Here is an 18,278-nt window from a genome sequence, read left to right as displayed (position 1 = left end):
GTGAATCACCCACTTACTTGCAGCACTGCTTCTTTATATTGCGGCCACCAAACTTGGGCTTATCTAAGCAATTAGTACAAATACCACAGTCCTCAGGCACCTGGCAGCCAGGACACTGCCCACACCGCCTCGATCGCCGTCCTTTCTTTACTGGAGGTTCCTGGGGCGCCTTGTTTCTAGTGACAGGTTTAATTGGTTTGATGGGTGGAGCAAGAGGTTCAGCATCTTCTGAGCCAGCAATTGATGACTTGTCTGTTAAAGAAATGTGGCATTAGTTCCGAGGGGTTACTGAATCCCTTCTTGGGAGTAGAAGGAGAGATCCTCAAAATCCCTTTCTATCATTAGATGCATTCAAACCTTCTTTTAATTGGTATTCCAAAAATGAAATATATTAAAATAAAATATTTATATACAAAACTCAGAATCTATTTTAAATAATTATTTAAATGTTTAAAAATGCCAATAACTTGGCTGGGCATGGTGGCTCACGCCTGTAATCCTAACCCTTTGGGAGGCCGAGGCAGGCGGATTACTGAGGTCAGGTGTTTGAGACCAGCCTAGCCAACATGGCAAAACCCGGTCTCTACTAAAAATACAAAAATTAGCCGGGCATGGTGGCACATGCCTGTAATCCCAGCTACTCGGGAGGCTGAGGCAGGACAATCGTTTGAACCCAGGAGGCAGAGGTTGTAGTGAGCCAAGGTCACGCCACTGCACTCCAGTTTGGGCAACAGAGTGAGACTCCATCTCAAGAAAAAAAAAAGCCACTAACTTGCATCTTGATGAAAGCAAAATTCCAAATACTGAAAACAAAACAGTCTAATCAAAAACAAGAATAGAAACCAAATGCTTCTAAGGAGTCTCCAAACCTCTAAATTCATTACTAGTGGCTACTCTGCACTTAAGAACTATATGGCAGCCATGAGAATGTACCTCCCAGACCTCCAACTACAGAAAGCACAACTGACCTGGATTCCAGCTTCTGTGCTCTGAAATCCAGTGGTGCAAAGGCCACACTTACCATGGGCTTCCAGGAAGTAACTTGGTGGAGGAGGGATACTAAAGCTGGCCTGCTCCAGAGAGACACAAGATTCCCCTGACAGTTCACTTTTACTCAAAGACTTGACAGCTTTGCCAAACCTTTCTTACCTGCACAGCAGTTTAGGAAGATTCTGCCTAGCCTTCCTTCCCCTTCTCCTTCATGGGGGTCAGATGAGCATCACAGTATAACAGCTCTCCCAGCCTTCCCTGGCTACCTCTCCGTTTTCTTTCTCAGGCATTTCCTCTAATAAAATCCTCATGTATTTAATCCTCTCTTGACATCTGTTTTTCAGAGGACCTAGACTACGAAGAGCCTAGTGGGCATCCCCAGAATAATCGACAAACAAATCAAAAGTCTGTTCAGACTCCAAGGTTGACCTTCCTGACCTACCATCATTCCCCATGGAAGACAAAATCTTTTCTCGTTCTTCCCATGGTAAGGCACTCAGGGTGGGCATGTCATCAGGAAACACAGCTCGTTTTCGGCCAAGGGCAACAGCCGCTCTTCTGCAGACATGTTTAATCCGGGGTCCTCGCACAGAGGTCTCTGATGAGTCACTTTCTTGACCCTGAATATAAGGCAATCCAAAAACAGTAACAACCATACATGTTGAAATTATAATTGAATGAAGCCAAGGTATACTTGATCAATTTCATTATGATTTAGAATCAAAACACATAACTCTAATTATTCCAAGCTGATAAATCATATCAAAATAGAAATCAACTACTACTGTATTCTAAAATTGGCAGCATAAAAAAAGGCCTGTAATCAAAAAACAGAAAGCAGCTTGAGGTGGGAAGATCATTTGAGGCCAGGAGTTCAAGACAAGTATGGGCAACAGAGAGAGACCCCATCTCTACACAAAATTTAAAAATTAGCTGGGTGTGGTAGTACATACCTGTAGTCCTGTCCTAGCTACTCAGGAGATAGGACAAGAGGATCACTTGAGCCCAGGAGCTGGAGGTTGCAGTGAGCTATGACTGCACCACTGCACTCCAGCCTGGGTGACAGAGTGAGACCCTATCTTAAAAACAAACAACTAAGTTTCTATTCCCAATTACACTACTTTAAATTCCCCTCAAAATTCAGGCTGCCAGTCTATATTAACAAAAAGTTCAGTGCGGTATAAGTATGGCTTATCTAACAAAAAACTATTTCGTATATTTATTTCCTTGATCAAAGGGGTGAAATAATGTATGAATGGAAATGTAAAAGGCTCCAACAGAAATGTCTCAGATTTTACAGAGCCACTGCTCCTGTGACGAAAAACATCCAACATGGTGTTAAAAGTAAGTTCCATCATATTCCTGCTAGAATTTTCAACTCGCAGAATTACTAAATGTAATGGCCCTAGGCTGAATAACATTAAAAATCTAAGTTTATGATCATCTTAATCCAACTTGATATGCTGGCATAAATAGACATCTACTACATGATAATTTTTTTAAAAGAACCTGAAGATCAGCAACTTTTCTCTGAAAAGGCCAGTGACTAGCTCACTTTGTTAAACAAGCAAACAAACAATTAAAAAAAAATGCTGGTCTTTGCAAAACTCTGTTTGGCATCATCTTAACTAACTGAATTCTATAGCTTTCCTGTTCCATGGCTCAAGGCTAAGTGCTTCTAATCTGTTTGTTTATTTATTCATTTATTTTGAGGCAGAGTCTTACTGTATTGCCCAGGCTGGAGTGCAGTGGCATGATCTCAGCTCACTGCCACTTCCGCCTCCCGGGTTCAAGTGATTCTCATGCCTCAATCTCCCGAGTAGCTGAGATTAGAGGCATGCATCACCATGCCCAGCTAATTTTTTTAATTTTTAGTAGAGATAGGGTTTCCCCATGTTAGCCAGGCTAGGCTAGTCTCAAACTCCTGATCTCAAGTGATCCGCCCACCTCGGCCTCCCAAAGTGCTGGGATTATAGGCATGAGCCATTGCGCCTGACCAGTACTTCTCATTTATAGTCTACAAAAATTTATTCTCTATTGCTCTGATACCTCACAACTCAGAGGAAGAGAATGCTCCCCTCTGGTTTTCTATTCTATCAGGGATAGTAAAACAATTTGACTATTAAAATGTAGCTTTAAAATTAAGTCCCAGGTTTAATTACAGCGAACCCCTAAGGTACAAACAACTCAGCATCCTCTGTGGTATAGTTCCAAACCTTAGTTCATTCAGCCTTAGTTCACCAGTTTCCCACAGGTGCCAATCCAGCTATCCATTATTCCTCAAATATGTTTCTTTCTTTTCCATTTCCACCCACACTGTTCCCTCTACTTAGAATGTTATGTCCTGCCACTTTCTACCTATCAAAATCCTCTTGGTCCTTGAAGGACTACTACAAATACCACTGCCTCCACCATACTTTTCTTGATTCTCATAACTGGATGTAATTGAACCACTTAGCCTAAAACTTGCCCAAAGAAAGGGCTCAATAAACTGTTGGTTTTAATAGGCAAGGTAGAAAAGAGTACCTGTGCTTTGGGCTGGTCAGTTTGTTTAAGACTCTTACTCTTCTCAATCTTGCAGAGCTGAGCTTTGGCCTTTTTTAGGAGGCTGGCAACCCTCTTGTCAGTCATTGGAAGCTTGTCTGCCTGAGCCAACATGGAGCCTATGGAGGAAGTGGAATGTTTAACAGTGCTAGATGAAGGAGTGGAAAGGCAGAGGGTTTTCTCCTTCTCCAGGGATGGGGCAGTTGGGCCGAGGTCCAAGTTGGTTTTTTCCAGATTTCCTCTCCCTTTCTTTATAAGTATTTTGGTTTTGACAGCTGTTGTATCCCCAAGAGTCACAGAAGTAATATCAGTCCCAGAATCATGTGATGAAGACTTCTTCCGCCCTGTTGCTTTTTTGGCAGAAGATGAAGTGGCAACATCTTCACCAACAACCTTCTCTTTGGAAACCCTACCCACAGGATACAAAGCAGAACTACTCTGAATTTCTGATCCCTTTTTCCTTTTCTCTTTCCTTGACTCCCGCTTATTCTCCTTTTCTCTCTCCCGGTCTCTCTCTCTACTCTTGTCCTTCTCCACGCTCTTGTCAGCATCTCGATCTTTGGACAGCTCCTCAGGGGCCTTGTCTTTGTTTCTCCCTCTTTCAGTCTGAGAGCCTGGGGTAAACCAAGGGAAGAGAGGAGTAGGACTACTTGATGAAAATGGCTCTGCTGGAGGAGCACTAGTCTGCTTCCTTGGTCTCTGATTTTTCTCTGCAGATTCCCCAGACTGAGTCAGGGAATGAGAAGGAAAAGTAAAAGTTGGGTTTAAGGCACTAGTGGCAAGAGGACTAACAGAAATGCTTAATGAGGAAGAGACAGAAGACGGGGGGGTGAGAGGTGACAGCTCAGAAGTACTAAGCCTTCCACTTCTTGTCCTCATGGAGTGAGAAGGAGATCTTGGTTCAGATCGAATAGGACTAAACACTTTTCTTTTCCTTTTTCTATTGGATACTCCTGAAGAAGATGTTCCAGCAGAAGTTCGATTACTAGGCAAGGTTACAGACTCAAATATTCTAGAGTGAGCCTCACTTGGAGTAAATCTTGGAGCTCTCAGAAGAGGGCTCCTTTTGTGCATATCAAACCTTGTTCCAGAATGGAGTGGCGAAAACAATCGGGCTGAAGCAGCGGTACCAGATGCAGAAAAACCAGACGCAAAGCCAACGTCCTCGGGAGTTAGCGGAGGGGGTCGGAAATTATCAAATATTGGTTTGCGAATAAGACCTTCTTTGGCATACTTTGCTGAGGAAAAGTATTGTGGCTCTGACCTAGAATGCTTTAAAGAAGTCCACCTAAATGTCGGTTCTCGCAAAATAGATTTTCGCTTCCCTTGCATAGGAGCAGTGGAAGCAGGCAAAAATGGTGATGCTAAGGGGATTGTTGGAGGCATAAGCCAAGGTGTGTGGTCAGAGATACTGGAGGCTGGCTGCAGTGGTGGGGGTGGAGTCAGCAGAGGTGGAGGTGGAGAAGAGGAGGTCTGCTGCTGGGGGGCACTTTGTAGAGTTGATAGTTTTTTCGTCGTTCTAGATCCAAAACTTCTCTCCGACACTGAATACCTTCTGCTTCTCCTATCATTACTCTCATTTTCTGGGGACTGGGAAATGGGCAGTGGAGTATGAACTTCAGGGGTATCGCTCCGCTCTTCAGGAAGTACCTGAATCTCCTCAGAAGCCTGAGAGTCTGTGGAGGTATCAACACTGGGGCTACTAGATCGGGAGGAGTCTGAAGACATTTGAGAGGAGTGCTGAGAAGCTGCACTTGATTTTTCAGAAGATCCACAGGATGGGGCACTGAATCTACTATTCGGTGTAGACTCTAATCGGGCAATTTTAATTGGAGGGTCATAATCCTCATCCTCTATAAACCGCCGAGGGGTCTTAATGATCCGCGAGGAGATAGCACTGACAACAGGCATGATGAACTGTCGAATATTTTTTACCTGTGTCTTAACCTTTCTTCCCTGCAGCTGAGCTGCTTCTTTTTCAATTTTCTTTTGAGCCCCCTTTTTTGCCCTCTGCAGGAGTTGCTTAGCAATGGTTGCATCTGTCCTTTTCGAAGAAGGAATAATCCTAACTGGCTTAATCCTTCGAGGGCTTTGTCTGACAACTGTCTTATCTTCTTTTGTGAGTGGAGGTGTTCCTTCCTTGTCTTTCCGGACCTTCTGAGGCTTTTCCAGTTCAGAATTAATGAGGAGACCCGAAGGGGTCTTTATCCTTTCTGCTGATGGAGGCCTTCCTCTCCGTCGTACAATTTGTACCCCCTTCCTTCCTATTTGAAGCTTCCCTGTCTTAAACTTAGACTTGAGAGGAGAGAGTTTACCTGCTCTTAATTTTTTAATCTTTGTGGCTTGCTGAAACGTAGCAGAAGGTGTCCTTTTAATTTTTTTCAGGCTATCTTCTTTGTTTCCCTTTGGTAACTCTGAAATGTCCTTTCCATGTGTTATTTTGATTTTTACTCCAGGGAAGGTGGGAGGTCTTCCTCTCTTCTTTTCTATACTTTTAGAATCTTTCTTCTTGATCTTATCTCCAGATTTGGTCTCTGATTTATTTAGAGGGGAAAACACAGATGGATCTGAGAGGATAGCTGAATTTCGGTCAGAGCCACTTCTAGGTCTCCCACGAGGTTTTCGAGGACTAGTTTTAACTGTGTATAAAAATTAAACAATGAAGAGCATACATTTAGCTGTGTAGTTTAGGTCTTAACTAAGCTGAATATAACTTAGCACTGGCCATTTTGTACTGAGTTCAACTTGAGTCTAATGAGTCAATCAATCAAACATCTTAACTGTGCTTAGTTTCTTTTCACCCAAAATTTGCCTCAAAGAAGTCAGCAAATAACATTCCACCTGAAAGAATATTTAATTACTTTTTTGATACAAAAAAATAATAAAAAGTTTTCAATTGAACAATTAATCTACAAAACTGATGTTCCTACAATTTTAGATGAGCAAGAAGGTTTTTTTTCAATTCAAAGGAATTGTAAAGAAAAAAAAAATCTGAACTTCCTTGACATATCCTAGCCACCAAGATTAACATTTAAGAATATGCTTCTAGTTAGTCATCCCATCTTTTCAATTCAGAATTCTGGTTTTGAACAAATTTGAACAAGCTGCTCTTCAATCATCAACATACCAACTCCCTGGGCAGCTCAGAGTCCCATATTTCAATCTGTTTTGCTAAAGCAGACTAAGAAAGTTTTACTGAACAGAAAAATGTTCATTCATGACACATCAGAATAAGATCACTGAACTCAGTGGCATGTGAACTAATCAGTGAAGTGACATAATGATGTGTCCACTAAATCTACTCCCCTGCCTAGAGGTTCTTGAACTAGTTAGTCTCAAGTTACAAAAAGATTTAAACTTAACTGACGTCAACAGCAAACTGACAACTTAATAAGCCAAAGTTCTATTCTAAATAAAAGGAATTTTCTAATTTATAAATAAGTTCAATTTGCTACTTTTCAAGCCATTTATGAAAATAAGACTGTTTCTAAAACACCTTGTGTATCAGTGATGGGCAGCTATCAAAAAAAAAAAAAAACCACCTTGTATAAACCTATATTTTAAAAGGTAGTAAGAGCTGGCTATTTTATCAAATCTTCTCTTCCCTTTCGATAACATTCTTCTGAGACTAAAAATTCCCCAATGAGATTTATGCCATTATGATGAACATTTTTACAATGGAACCACTTTTTAACAGAATAGAAGTCAACAAAGGTTTTATTGTTGAGCTTTCTAAATATAAATGCATTCTTCATCAATTAATTTATGAGACTTCCTTTAATAGATTAAGGATTCACAGCTCCTTTCTCAACATATTCTAATTACAACAAAGGTAATAAACTAGGAGACAGCAGAGAAACCATGTTTCATTTTTCAAATAATGAAGTATATCGAGATGGTTTCTTAGAAAACAAGACAACATTCAAAGTAAACTGGTAGTCAAGAAAAAAAACTTAAGAGTAAACTATCATGAAAGAGTTGTGAATCAACAAAATAAAACTCCTGCCCAGAAATACATCAAAAGATTCCTTACCATTGTGGTAGACTTGAACCTGGCCAATCAGAGGGCTTTATCAACTCTGAAAACCTCTTCTATCCCACTTTTTAAAAAACAGTTTTGGTAGATGAGTAGAAGCAGCAGAACAGAGAAGAGTCCCAGCACTACTGCTAACTTCCCTGATCCACAACATATCCAAAGAACTCTCAAATTGGTTATAAATCATTACTCATGTACTTTATGGACATGAGTCATCTATAAACAACAACAAACAAAACCCAGATGATCTCTAAAATTCCTTTCCGATATGAAGTTTTAAGACTTCATCACATGTTAAAAAGAACACTGCTACTGTCTGAATAGCACAGATACTGGGACACTACTGGCTAACCGCCCCCCACCACCCCCAACTAGAATGGCAATACCACTCCTATTTAAGAAAAGAAAAACTGTCAACTTGGATGTTTGAATTAGATAATAATATATGATGACTCTTAAGTGAGACCTTAATGCTAGCACACATCACAAGCTAAGTCAATGTCAAAAACCAAAAACAGCTAACAATATCATATTTAGCTTGAGTGTCTATCCACATAAAGTCAAAGAAAACCAGATATGAAGTCAGAATGGCAGCACAGATGGGGAATGCATTTTCATCAAAAGATGTATAGCCTTCTCCTATACAGAACTGAATTCTGCAAGCCATTAAATGTTATTTCCAGTGAGTGTCTTCTCTTAGGAAACTGCTTGTAAGTCTAGAATTTGAAGGCATTCTAGATATTTTCTTGGTGAGAATAATGACAAATATTGCTAATTTTCCATTTTTAAATTTTGATACAGCCATTCAAGAATCAGGTAAAAATGTTTCACATAATGCCAATATTTTGTTTTTAGTTCTCTGACAACAGTAGACCAAATTTCATCTGTAAAAAATAATGGCCAAATTATTCCCAAAGACTTATACACTACCACAAAATGTGTAAATCTGAGGATGCTCTTAGTAGGTTAACTTCAGTTTCCCTACCAGGTTTCCCAGTAATTCTGTGGAAACCTACTTCCCATGCCCCAAGTAGTTCTCAGAGAGAAACAATAAACCCAATGTGGCCTGATCAAGAAGAGTCCTATAAAGAAGTCTAGCTCATAAGCCATTTCCTACTCCTAGTATGGTAGAGCATCCTTTACATGAAAAGAAGGCAAGGGGAAGCCACAATCTCCTAACAAACAAAACTTAAAGTCACCATGCACTTAATTGGCCGTACCTGAAGGAGACCTTGTGGGACTTCGCACTCTGACTTCTTCATCTGAGCCAAAACCTAAGAACTGCTCATCCTACAACAAAGGAAAATTATTTTAAAATCAGAATCAAAAATGTGAATACAAACATATCCCAAAGAAATACCCAGAGGAGACACAAATGAATTTGGAAAATTTGCCTTTATATATTAATTATCATTATTCAAATGGATACTATAAAATTACTAATATTGAAATAAATGGACCCAGCCATACAGCTTTATTACAGACAAATAGGAGCTGTGTAGTAACTGAACAATGCATTGAAATGTCATCTTGGGTGTATAGTAAACAGAGGATAGTCCTAAATTTCAAACTATAGATACAGCCCAAAACAATTAAAGGACAACTTTAAATCAGGTAAGCAAATAGGTATAATGTCAGAAACATATAGCCCCAATACAACAAACAAATGCTTTTCAACAAGTATTTAAGTCTACAGACACATAAGGAATAACATAAACAATATAATGATCTCTTGCCTTCTATATATTAATAGAGACTGAAAGTGCCATAATTGTCAGTTCCTTAACTCAGGAATTGACATTTAGATGTGATTTCTGTACATCTGAGATCCAGAGATTCTCAACATGCGTTTTATGGCATCATTTTAAAAATGCCTGTGATAAGAGACTTAATGGTGGGCAGCAGCATTTGTGAAAGGGATCATGAATTGACCACATTTAGGATAAAATCCTTTCACTAAAACTTAGGGAAATATCCTATTTTCAGTTACTGTTGAAAAAGACAAAAAGTAAAATCTTCTGCTTACCTCTAATTTTTAACCTGCTCTAAAAAAAAAAAAAAAGGAGGATTTGTTTAACCTATTTTGGACGAGTTCTCAACAAAGATGGCCTATTTAAACAAACATTAATAGAAATTCAACAATTCAGAGATTGAGTTCTTTCCAGAGACAAAGAGGGATAGAATTTCATATTCCAGAAACAAAATCCATATAAAACAAGAACAAAATAAGGAATGAAGAACAAACGTTCCGGGACCTCCAATTTATAGTGGTAAGTCCCAAACTGAATTCCAATGAGAAAAGCATTGACATTTTCCTCTCAAGAGGTAAGATCACATGTATGAGGACAACATCAATGAATTTTCTGAAGGATTACTTTCTCAGTTAATTTAAAACTAGAGTCAGGTGCTAACTGGCTTAGCCACTTTTCAACCATGACTATATTAAAAGACATACATAACTTTTAGGACAAATTAGCAGGTTCATCTCTTAAGTTTAAATGCTTCAGAGGAACAAAACATTTAAGGCCTGGCCTTTGCATACTAGGCAACTGAGAGACAAGTCTTACTGGCATCTAAAAAGGCTTTTGCTCTGAGATTGCTAAGAATTGAAGTATTTGGACTATTTAAGAAAAGGCTGAAATTCTCCTCTTCAAAGGGAAAAGTACTATTTTTTTTTTTTTTTTTTTTTTTTGAGACAGAGTGTTGGTCTGTCACCCTGGCTGGAGTGCAGTGGTGCAATCTCAGCTCACTGCAACCTCTGCCTCCTGGATTCAAGCCATTCTCTTGCCACAGCCTCCTGAGGAGCTAAGACTACAGGCACCTGCCACCATGCCCAGTTAGTTTTTGTATTTTCAGTAGAGACAGGGTTTCACCACGTTGGCCAGGTTGGTCTCGAACTCCTGACCTCAAGTGATCTGCCTGCTTCTGCCTCCCAAAGTGCTGGGATTACAGGTATGTGCCACCACAACCAGTCATGAAAAAGTATTATAATTCAAAGAATGTATGAAACCTAAATTTAAGGAACGCATACTACTTTTTTTTTCTTAAAAATTACATATTTTGCTCATGTTGGTCTTTAATTCCTGGGCTCAAGTGATACTCCTGACTCAGCCTCCTGAGTAGCTGGGACTACAGACATGCACTACCATGCCTGGCTTACTGGAATACTTTTTACAGTTTCTTCTTTCATCATTAATTTAAATTCTTAAAAGTAAGTTCTTTTTTGTTGTTTTTTGAGATAGAGTATTGCTGTGTCTCCCAGGCTGGACTGCAATGATACCACCTCAGCTCACTGCAACCTCTGCCTCCCGGGTTCAAGAGATTCTCCTGCCTCAGCCTCCCAAGTAGCTAAGATTACAGGCATGTGCCACCACATCTGGCTAATTTTGTATTTTTAGTAGAGAGGGGCTTCTGCTATGTTGGCCAGGCTGGTCTTGAACTACTGGCCTCAAGTGATCCACCCACCTTGGCCTCCAAAAGTGCTGGAATTACAGGTGTGAGCCACTGGGCCTGCCCAGTTCTTTTTACTTAAAAAAAAAAAAAAAACAAAAAAAAACATTAAAGTAAATTCTTACTGTGAACATTATTTGTGAATAAGAAAAATTCTCTCTTGGCCAGCATGATAGCTCACACCTATAATCCCAGAGCCTTGAGAGGCCAAGATGGGAGGACTGCTTGAGGCCAGGAGTTCAAGACCAGCCTGGGAAACATATTGAGACCCAACATACTGAATCTTTATTAAAAAATTTAATTAGCCAGTGCTCATTCTGTCACTCAGGCTGGACTGCAGTGGTATGATCATGGCTCACTGCAGCCTCAAACTCCTGGGCTCTACCAATGTAGGCCTTAGCCTCCTGGGTAGCTGTGACTACATGTACCAGTACCTGGCTAATTTTAAAATTTTTTACAGACCAGCCCAGGCTGGTCTCAAACTTCTGGGCTCAAGTGGTCCTCCCACCTTGGCCTCCCAACCTAAAAAAAAAAATCTAAAAATAATTTAAAAATAAAAAAAAAATCTCTCTTCATCTTAAAACAAGTTAGGATATAACTAACCTAAGACTTGTGAAACTTAACCCCAAATAAATTTCTGGAATTATTTTCAGGATTTACACTTGTAGGTTACAATGTTACCAAAAAACCAAACCAAAACAAAACAAAGCCAAAACTCCTAACAGCACAATTAATATAAAATCTTATCACAATAATGAAATTCCATACTGTGAACTTTTAAAATGTGCTTTCAGACAGAAAAAAAAGACATTAAAAATAGTAACTCTAAAATATATTTTTTTAAAAAAGCAAATAAAATAGGCAATGGCAAATCACCTCAAATGCTATAAAAAACAGAAACAAAAAAATCATAGAATATTAGAACTGTGGAGGGGGCCAATCCAATCTTCTCATAAGTGACGCCAGTGAGGAGAGTGGTGGATGTGGCAGAGAAGGCTTGGTTTAGGGTCTCAGTCTGGCTCTCTCAGACAATACTTATCCCGCAATTTCTTTTTTATTTGGCATTGTAAGGAATAAATAAAATAATTTATGTGAAATCACTTGGAAAGCTACAGGCAACATACATATGAGGGGACTTCAAAAAGTTCATGGAAAAATGGAATTAAAAGATAAAAATTAAAAATATAAATTTTATTTCTCAACATAATCTCCAAAGTAAAGACACTTTTGTAAGCCATGATACCAGCCATTTTAGCCTATCCCTAAAGAACTGGTGGTCCTGGGAATTGAAACATTTTAATGCAGTCTTTTTCATATTATTAAGTGAAGAAAAATGGGTGCCCTTCATAGATTTTTTTTTTTGAGATGGAGTCTCACTCTGTCACCCAGCTATAGTGCAGTGGCATAATCTTAGCTCACTGCAACCTCTGTCTCCTGGGTTCAAGCGATTCTCCTGCCTCAGCATAGATGCTCAGCCTCCTTCATAGATTTTTAAGATTAGGAAACAAACAAAAAAGGCAAAGAAGCCAAATCAGCATACTTAATGATTTCTCATCAAAATTCTCACAAAATTGCCCTTGTTTGATGAGAAGAATGAGCAGGAGCGTTGTCATGATAGAGCAGGACTCTCTGGTGAAGCTTTCCTGGGCATTTTTCTGCTAAAGCTTTGGTTAACTTTCTCAAAACACTTAGCCGATGCTATCATTCTTTGGCCCTCCAGGAAGTCAACAAGCAAAATGCCTTGAGCATCCCCCCCAAAACTGTTGCCATGACCTTTGCTCTTAAACCAGTTGCTTTTGCATTGACCAGACCATTTCTACCTCCTGGTAGCCATTGCTTTGATTGTGCTTTGTCTTCAAGATTGTTTGGTAAAGCCATGTTTCATCTCCTGCTACAATTCTTCAAATGCGGGCTTCAGGATCTTGCTCCCACTTTTTTATAATTTCCATTGAATGCCCTACACTTGTCTGCAGCTGATTTGGGTGCAATGGTTTTGGTACCTATTTGGTAAATAGTTGTTCAACTTTTTTTGAGACAGAGCCTTGCTCTGTCGCCCAGGCTGGAGTGCAATGGCGCAATCTCAGGTCACTGCAACCTCCACCTCCTGGGTTCAAGTGATTCTCCCACCTCAGCCTCCCAAGTAGCTGGGACTACAGGTGCATGCCACCACACCCTGCTAATTTTTGTGTTTTTAGTAGAGACAGGGTTTCACTATGTTGGCCAGGCTGGTCTCAAACTCCAGACCTTGTGATCCACCTGCCTCAGCCTCCCAAAGTGCTGGGATTACAGGAGTGAGCCATCGTGCCCAGCCAACTTTAGTTTTTCAGTCAGAATTGTGCAAGCTGAACCAGTTGAGATGTCTATGGTGTTGGCTATTATTTGTGCTGTTAGTCATCATTCTTCTTCAATTAGGGCATGAACAAGATGAATTTTTTTCCTTGCAAACTGACGTGGACAGTCTGTTGCTATAGGCTTCATCTTCAACATCATCTTGTTCCCTGTTAAAATGAGCTAGCCAATTGTTTATTTGGGGCATTAAGCATTAATGATTTCACCATTCTTCCACCCAGCTTCACTATAAATTTAATGTTTGTTTTTGCTTCAATTTTTAGCCAAACTTATGTTTCTCTGATAGGGGCTCTTTTCAAACTGATGTCTTATCCTTCTTAGTGCCTCAAACTACATCCTGTTCAGACATGTTATGACAAGTTAGTGCAAGTTTATTTTGGTGCATAAAAAATTTTGAAATTCTGCATTTTTTCATAATATGAATTTTCCATGAGTTTTTTGAACTCCCCTCATGCAGTGGTTCTCATTGTTGTGTTTAAAGAAAATGAAGCTTTAAGAGGCCAAATGACTTGCCCAAGATCACACAGTTAGCTACAAAAAACCTAAGTATCTAAACTGGCTGTACAATAGTCTTCTTACAATAATATGTACAATACAAAACAATAAATATTTAAAGAAAGTGATTGTCTATAGTACAAAAAATTGCTATTCTTTTAGCTACTATAAAAATCACATCATGGCCATTTTCAGATCCTTCAAGTTTCTGATTAATTCATTCTTCTCCTGAATTATATTCATGGAACAACCTGCTTATCTATGCATTTCACAAAGACATCTGGGGATTTCTCAACATTAACCAGGGGACCACATTGCTAAATACATGCATTTTATGCTACAATGACTGACAGCTCAAACAACTATATATATAATAACAGGTAAAGTATTCAACAGGTAATAAAAAGTTATTAATCTTTAAAAAAAAATGGGGTAGGTTGCCCTGGCTCATGCCTGTAATCCCAGCACTTTGGGAGGACAAGGTAGGAGGATTGTTTGACCCCAGGAATTCAAGACCAGTCTGGGCAACATAGCAAGACCACATCTTTATTAAAATAAATTTAAAAAAATAAAAATAAAGGTAAGAGATCCACACTGGTACATTCATTATTAACAACCTTAATGGGCCATTTTTATATATTTCAAACTTTTTTTTCTTTTTTTAAAGATGGAGTTTAACCATGTTGGCCAGGCTGGTCTTGAACTCCTGACCTCAGGTGATCCGCCTGCCTTGGCCTCCCAAAGTGCTGAGATTATAGGCATGAGCCACCGCACCCAGCCCTATTTCAAACTTTTACAAAATGTACTATATAATCCTAATTGCAGTGTGTTCCAAAACAACACAGTACCACTGAGCTGTCAGGCAGTTTAACTGTCAATATTTAAAGTTTCTAAGTACTTTCCAAAATGACAGGAAGCATTAATTTGTTTTCCTTCTGATCTTGTAGTTGGAATAAGGAAAGAAAAAAAATAAGTAATCAAAATGAACTACACTTTTACCCAAAAACTTTCTTTGCCCTTGAAATATTGATTGATTTAATGAAGCATGCTTTAAAAAATAAGTACCCATTGTTTAAAGAATACAGACAGCTTAGCCAAAAACAAAAGCTGTCATTGTTATGTTAAAGAGCTCTGGTTTTCTAACTTTGAACTTCCAAGCCTATGTAAGAGCCGCCCCCCCCCCGCAAAAAAAAAAAAAATTGAAGTAAAGCCAAGTTGACAAAGAACTGAGAAAGAAGACTACAAGAGGGTGCGGCAGCTGGCACCGTGGTTCACACTTGTAATCCCAGCACTTTGGGAGGCCAAGGCGGGCAGATCACCTGAGGCCAGGAGTTTGAGATCAGCCTGGCCAACATGGAGAAACCCTGTCTCTACAAAAAATACAAAAATTATCCAGGTGTGGTGGCATGCACTTGTAGTCCCAGCTACTTGGGAGGTTGAGGCAAGATAATTACTTGAACCTGTGAAGCGGAGGTTGCAGTGAGCCAAGAGCTTGTACTACTGCACTTCAGCCTGGGTGATAGAGTGAGACTTATCAATCAATCAATAGATTAATTAAAAGAGGGTGCTGCAAAAAAGTCCTCCTTGTTGCACACACTGCACTATCATTAGCAACAGGCTTCTCATCTTGCTCCATCACCCCCCTTTAAACATATGGGGTCAGCCGGGCATGGTGGCTCACGCCTGTAATCCCAGCACTTTGGGAGGCTGAGATGGGTGGATCATCTGGGATCAGGAGTTCGGGACCAGCCTGGCCAACATGGTGAAACCCTACCTCTACTAAAAATAGAAAAATTAGCCAGGCGCCTGTAATCCCAGCTACTTGGGAGGCTGAGGCAGGAGAATCACTTGAACCTGGGAATCGGAGGTTGCAGTGAGCCGAGATCACGCCATTGCACTCTAGCCTGAGGTATGGAGCAAGACTCCATCTCAAAAAATAATAATAAAATAAATAAAATAAAACACATGGGATCCCTGGAGGTTGGAAACAAGGTGAGAGCATTGGCTTCCCAAGGATTTAAACTTACCTAGAAATCAAAAGACTAAGGTAATATGTGTACAAAAGAGACAACGAAAGAAGCTACAATAAGTCCACATTTGGCATTGTGGCATCATAAACCTGGACAGCCCTGAAGAGAAGGTACAGGAGACATCATGCTATACATGACTAAGGACTCCTGGGAACTGGGCCCAGGCAACCATTTATCACACATACTTTTCCTTTCAACATGGCCTACTCTGATGAGCACAGCATTCCAAGACAGTATAGCCACAAAACCTAAACCTTGCTGACACTGACGTCCTTGGAGGCTAGATCACCAAGGTTTCATTTTCTTACCAGCAAAGAGAAAAACACCCTTGCCAAGGTAAAATACTGTTAAATCATATTTAGCTTCCAGTGATTAAGACAGCAAAATAAGCTATGTAATGTCACTTCCTAAGTGAAATCTAATTGTAAAAATAATAAATATGTAGAATTTCTTTTTGACTCCTACATCTCCACTCTGGAGTAACCAGTTATTTGAGAACTTCCAAGCATACCTTTACCAGTAAATTCACCTTACTCATATGTATCTTAATATTTAGAAATTTTATTTTAGTGGCAAAATTTTAATTTTTTTTTTTTTTGACAAAGTCTCACTCTGTTGCCCAAGCTGGAGTGCAGTGGGGTGATCTCAGCTCACTGCAACCTCCACCTCCCAAGTTCAAGCAATTCTCCTGCCTCAGCTTCCTGAGTAGCTGGGATTACAGGCACGCGCCACCATGCCCGGCTAATTTTTGTATTTTTAGTAGAGATGGGCTTTCACTATATTGGCCAAGCTGGTCTTGAACTCCTGACCTCGTGATCTGCCTGCCTTGGCCTCCCAAAGTGCTGGGATTACAGGTGTGAGCCACTGCACCTGGCCACAAAATTTTAATTCTTTAGTGGCCGGTTATATTTGTGAATGACGAAGCAATAAGAATATTTCTCCCACAAGAGAACCTAAGTGAACCCCAAATAAGTATTACACATGTTTGCATATAAAATATAAGGCATATTAGAAAAATACATTAAATTCTGTGTTTCAAGAAATTATGTACTACTAAGACAACTTTTCAAACAAAGCAATATTTAATTCATTTTTTCATTCAAAAAACATTTATACACTTGCCCCAAGACTGTATGTTCCAGATATAAAGTTGAGTAAGACAGGATTCCTGGGCCGGGCGCGGTGGTTCATGCCTGTAATCCCAGCATTTTGGGAGGCCAAGGCGGGTGGATCATGGGGTCAAGAGATCGAGACCATCCTGGTCAACATGGTGAAACCCCGTCTCTACTAAAAATACAAAAAATTAGCTGGGCATGGTGGCGCGTGCCTGTAATCCCAGCTACTCAGGAGGCTGAGGCAGGAGAATTGCCTGAACCCAGGAGGCGGAGGTTGCGGTGAGCCGAGATCGCGCCATTGCACTCCAGCCTGGGTAACAAGAGCAAAACTCCATCTCAGAAAAAAAAAAAAAAAAAAAAAAAGACAGGATTCCTGCTCCCAAGAAATATCTAAGGCAAAGACAGGCAGTATACAATTTCAACCTTTCTTTTAAAATCAGTTTCATTAAAATGTCACTAAAGAATAGCCAGCACTTTGGGAAGCTGAGGTGGGTGGATCACTTGAGGTCAGGAGCTCAGGACCAGCTTGGCCAACATGATAAAACCCCATCTCTACTAAAAAGTACAAAATTAGCCGGATGTGGTGGTGCATGCCTGTAATCCTAGCTACTCTGGAGGCTGAGGCAGGAGAATAGCTTTTGAATCCAGGTGGCGGAGGTTGCAGTGACCCAAGATTACGCCATTGCACTTCAGCCTGGGCAACAAGAGTGAAACTCTGTATCAAAAAAAAAAAAAAAAAAAAAAAGAATAACTGTGCATTGTGGTGTGTGCCTGTAGTCCCAGTGACTTGGGAGGTTGAAACAGAAGGATCACTGGAGACTAGGGAGTTCAAGGCTGTGGTGCCCTATTATTCCACCTGTGAATCCACTGCACTCCAGCCTGAGCAACATAGCCAGATCCTGTCTCTAAAAAAATAATGTTACTGAAGAATAAAATACTACATAATTCATATTCTGGAATAAAAAAATTTGCTTAAATCTTGAAGTCTTGTGTGGTGTCTCATGCCTGTAAACCTAGCATTTTGGGAGGCTGAGGCAGGTGGATTGCTTGAGCTCAGGGAGTTCAAGACCAGGTTGGGCAAAATGGTGAGACCCTATCTGCACTAAAAATATGAAAAAATATATGGGTGTGGTGGTGCACGCCTGTGGTCCCAGCTACTTGGGAGGCTGAAGTAGGAGGATCCTTGAGCTCGGGGGCGGGGAGGGGGAGGCTGCACTGAGCCAAGATCGTGCCACTGCACTGCAGCCTGGGTGACAGAGTAAGATCCTG

At 40.1% G+C, this 18,278-nt stretch overlaps 1 protein-coding gene across 5 annotated transcripts in view; it reads right to left on the bottom strand.

Moving 5' to 3' along the window:
• Positions 1 to 18,278, bottom strand: part of KMT2A (lysine methyltransferase 2A) — a 94,778-nt gene that overhangs the window by 52,086 nt on the left and 24,414 nt on the right. For all 5 annotated transcript variants that reach the window (XM_064375467.1, XM_064375468.1, XM_064375464.1 and 2 more), the window contains 4 exons: positions 8,791 to 8,860; positions 3,517 to 6,173; positions 1,433 to 1,610; positions 18 to 252 (listed from right to left, as the gene is read on the bottom strand). In XM_064375467.1, coding sequence (XP_064231537.1) covers positions 18 to 252; positions 1,433 to 1,610; positions 3,517 to 6,173; positions 8,791 to 8,860 — 3,140 coding nt within the window. The remainder of the gene's footprint in view (positions 1 to 17; positions 253 to 1,432; positions 1,611 to 3,516; positions 6,174 to 8,790; positions 8,861 to 18,278) is intronic.

This window comes from Aotus nancymaae, unplaced genomic scaffold, assembly GCF_030222135.1.
Source record: "Aotus nancymaae isolate 86718 unplaced genomic scaffold, 86718_ANA_hifiasm-v0.15.2.pri h1tg000012l, whole genome shotgun sequence".
NCBI classification, from domain to species: domain Eukaryota; kingdom Metazoa; phylum Chordata; class Mammalia; order Primates; family Aotidae; genus Aotus; species Aotus nancymaae.
Note: the sequence above shows the minus strand (reverse complement) of the source record. Positions and strands in the feature narration are given on the sequence as shown.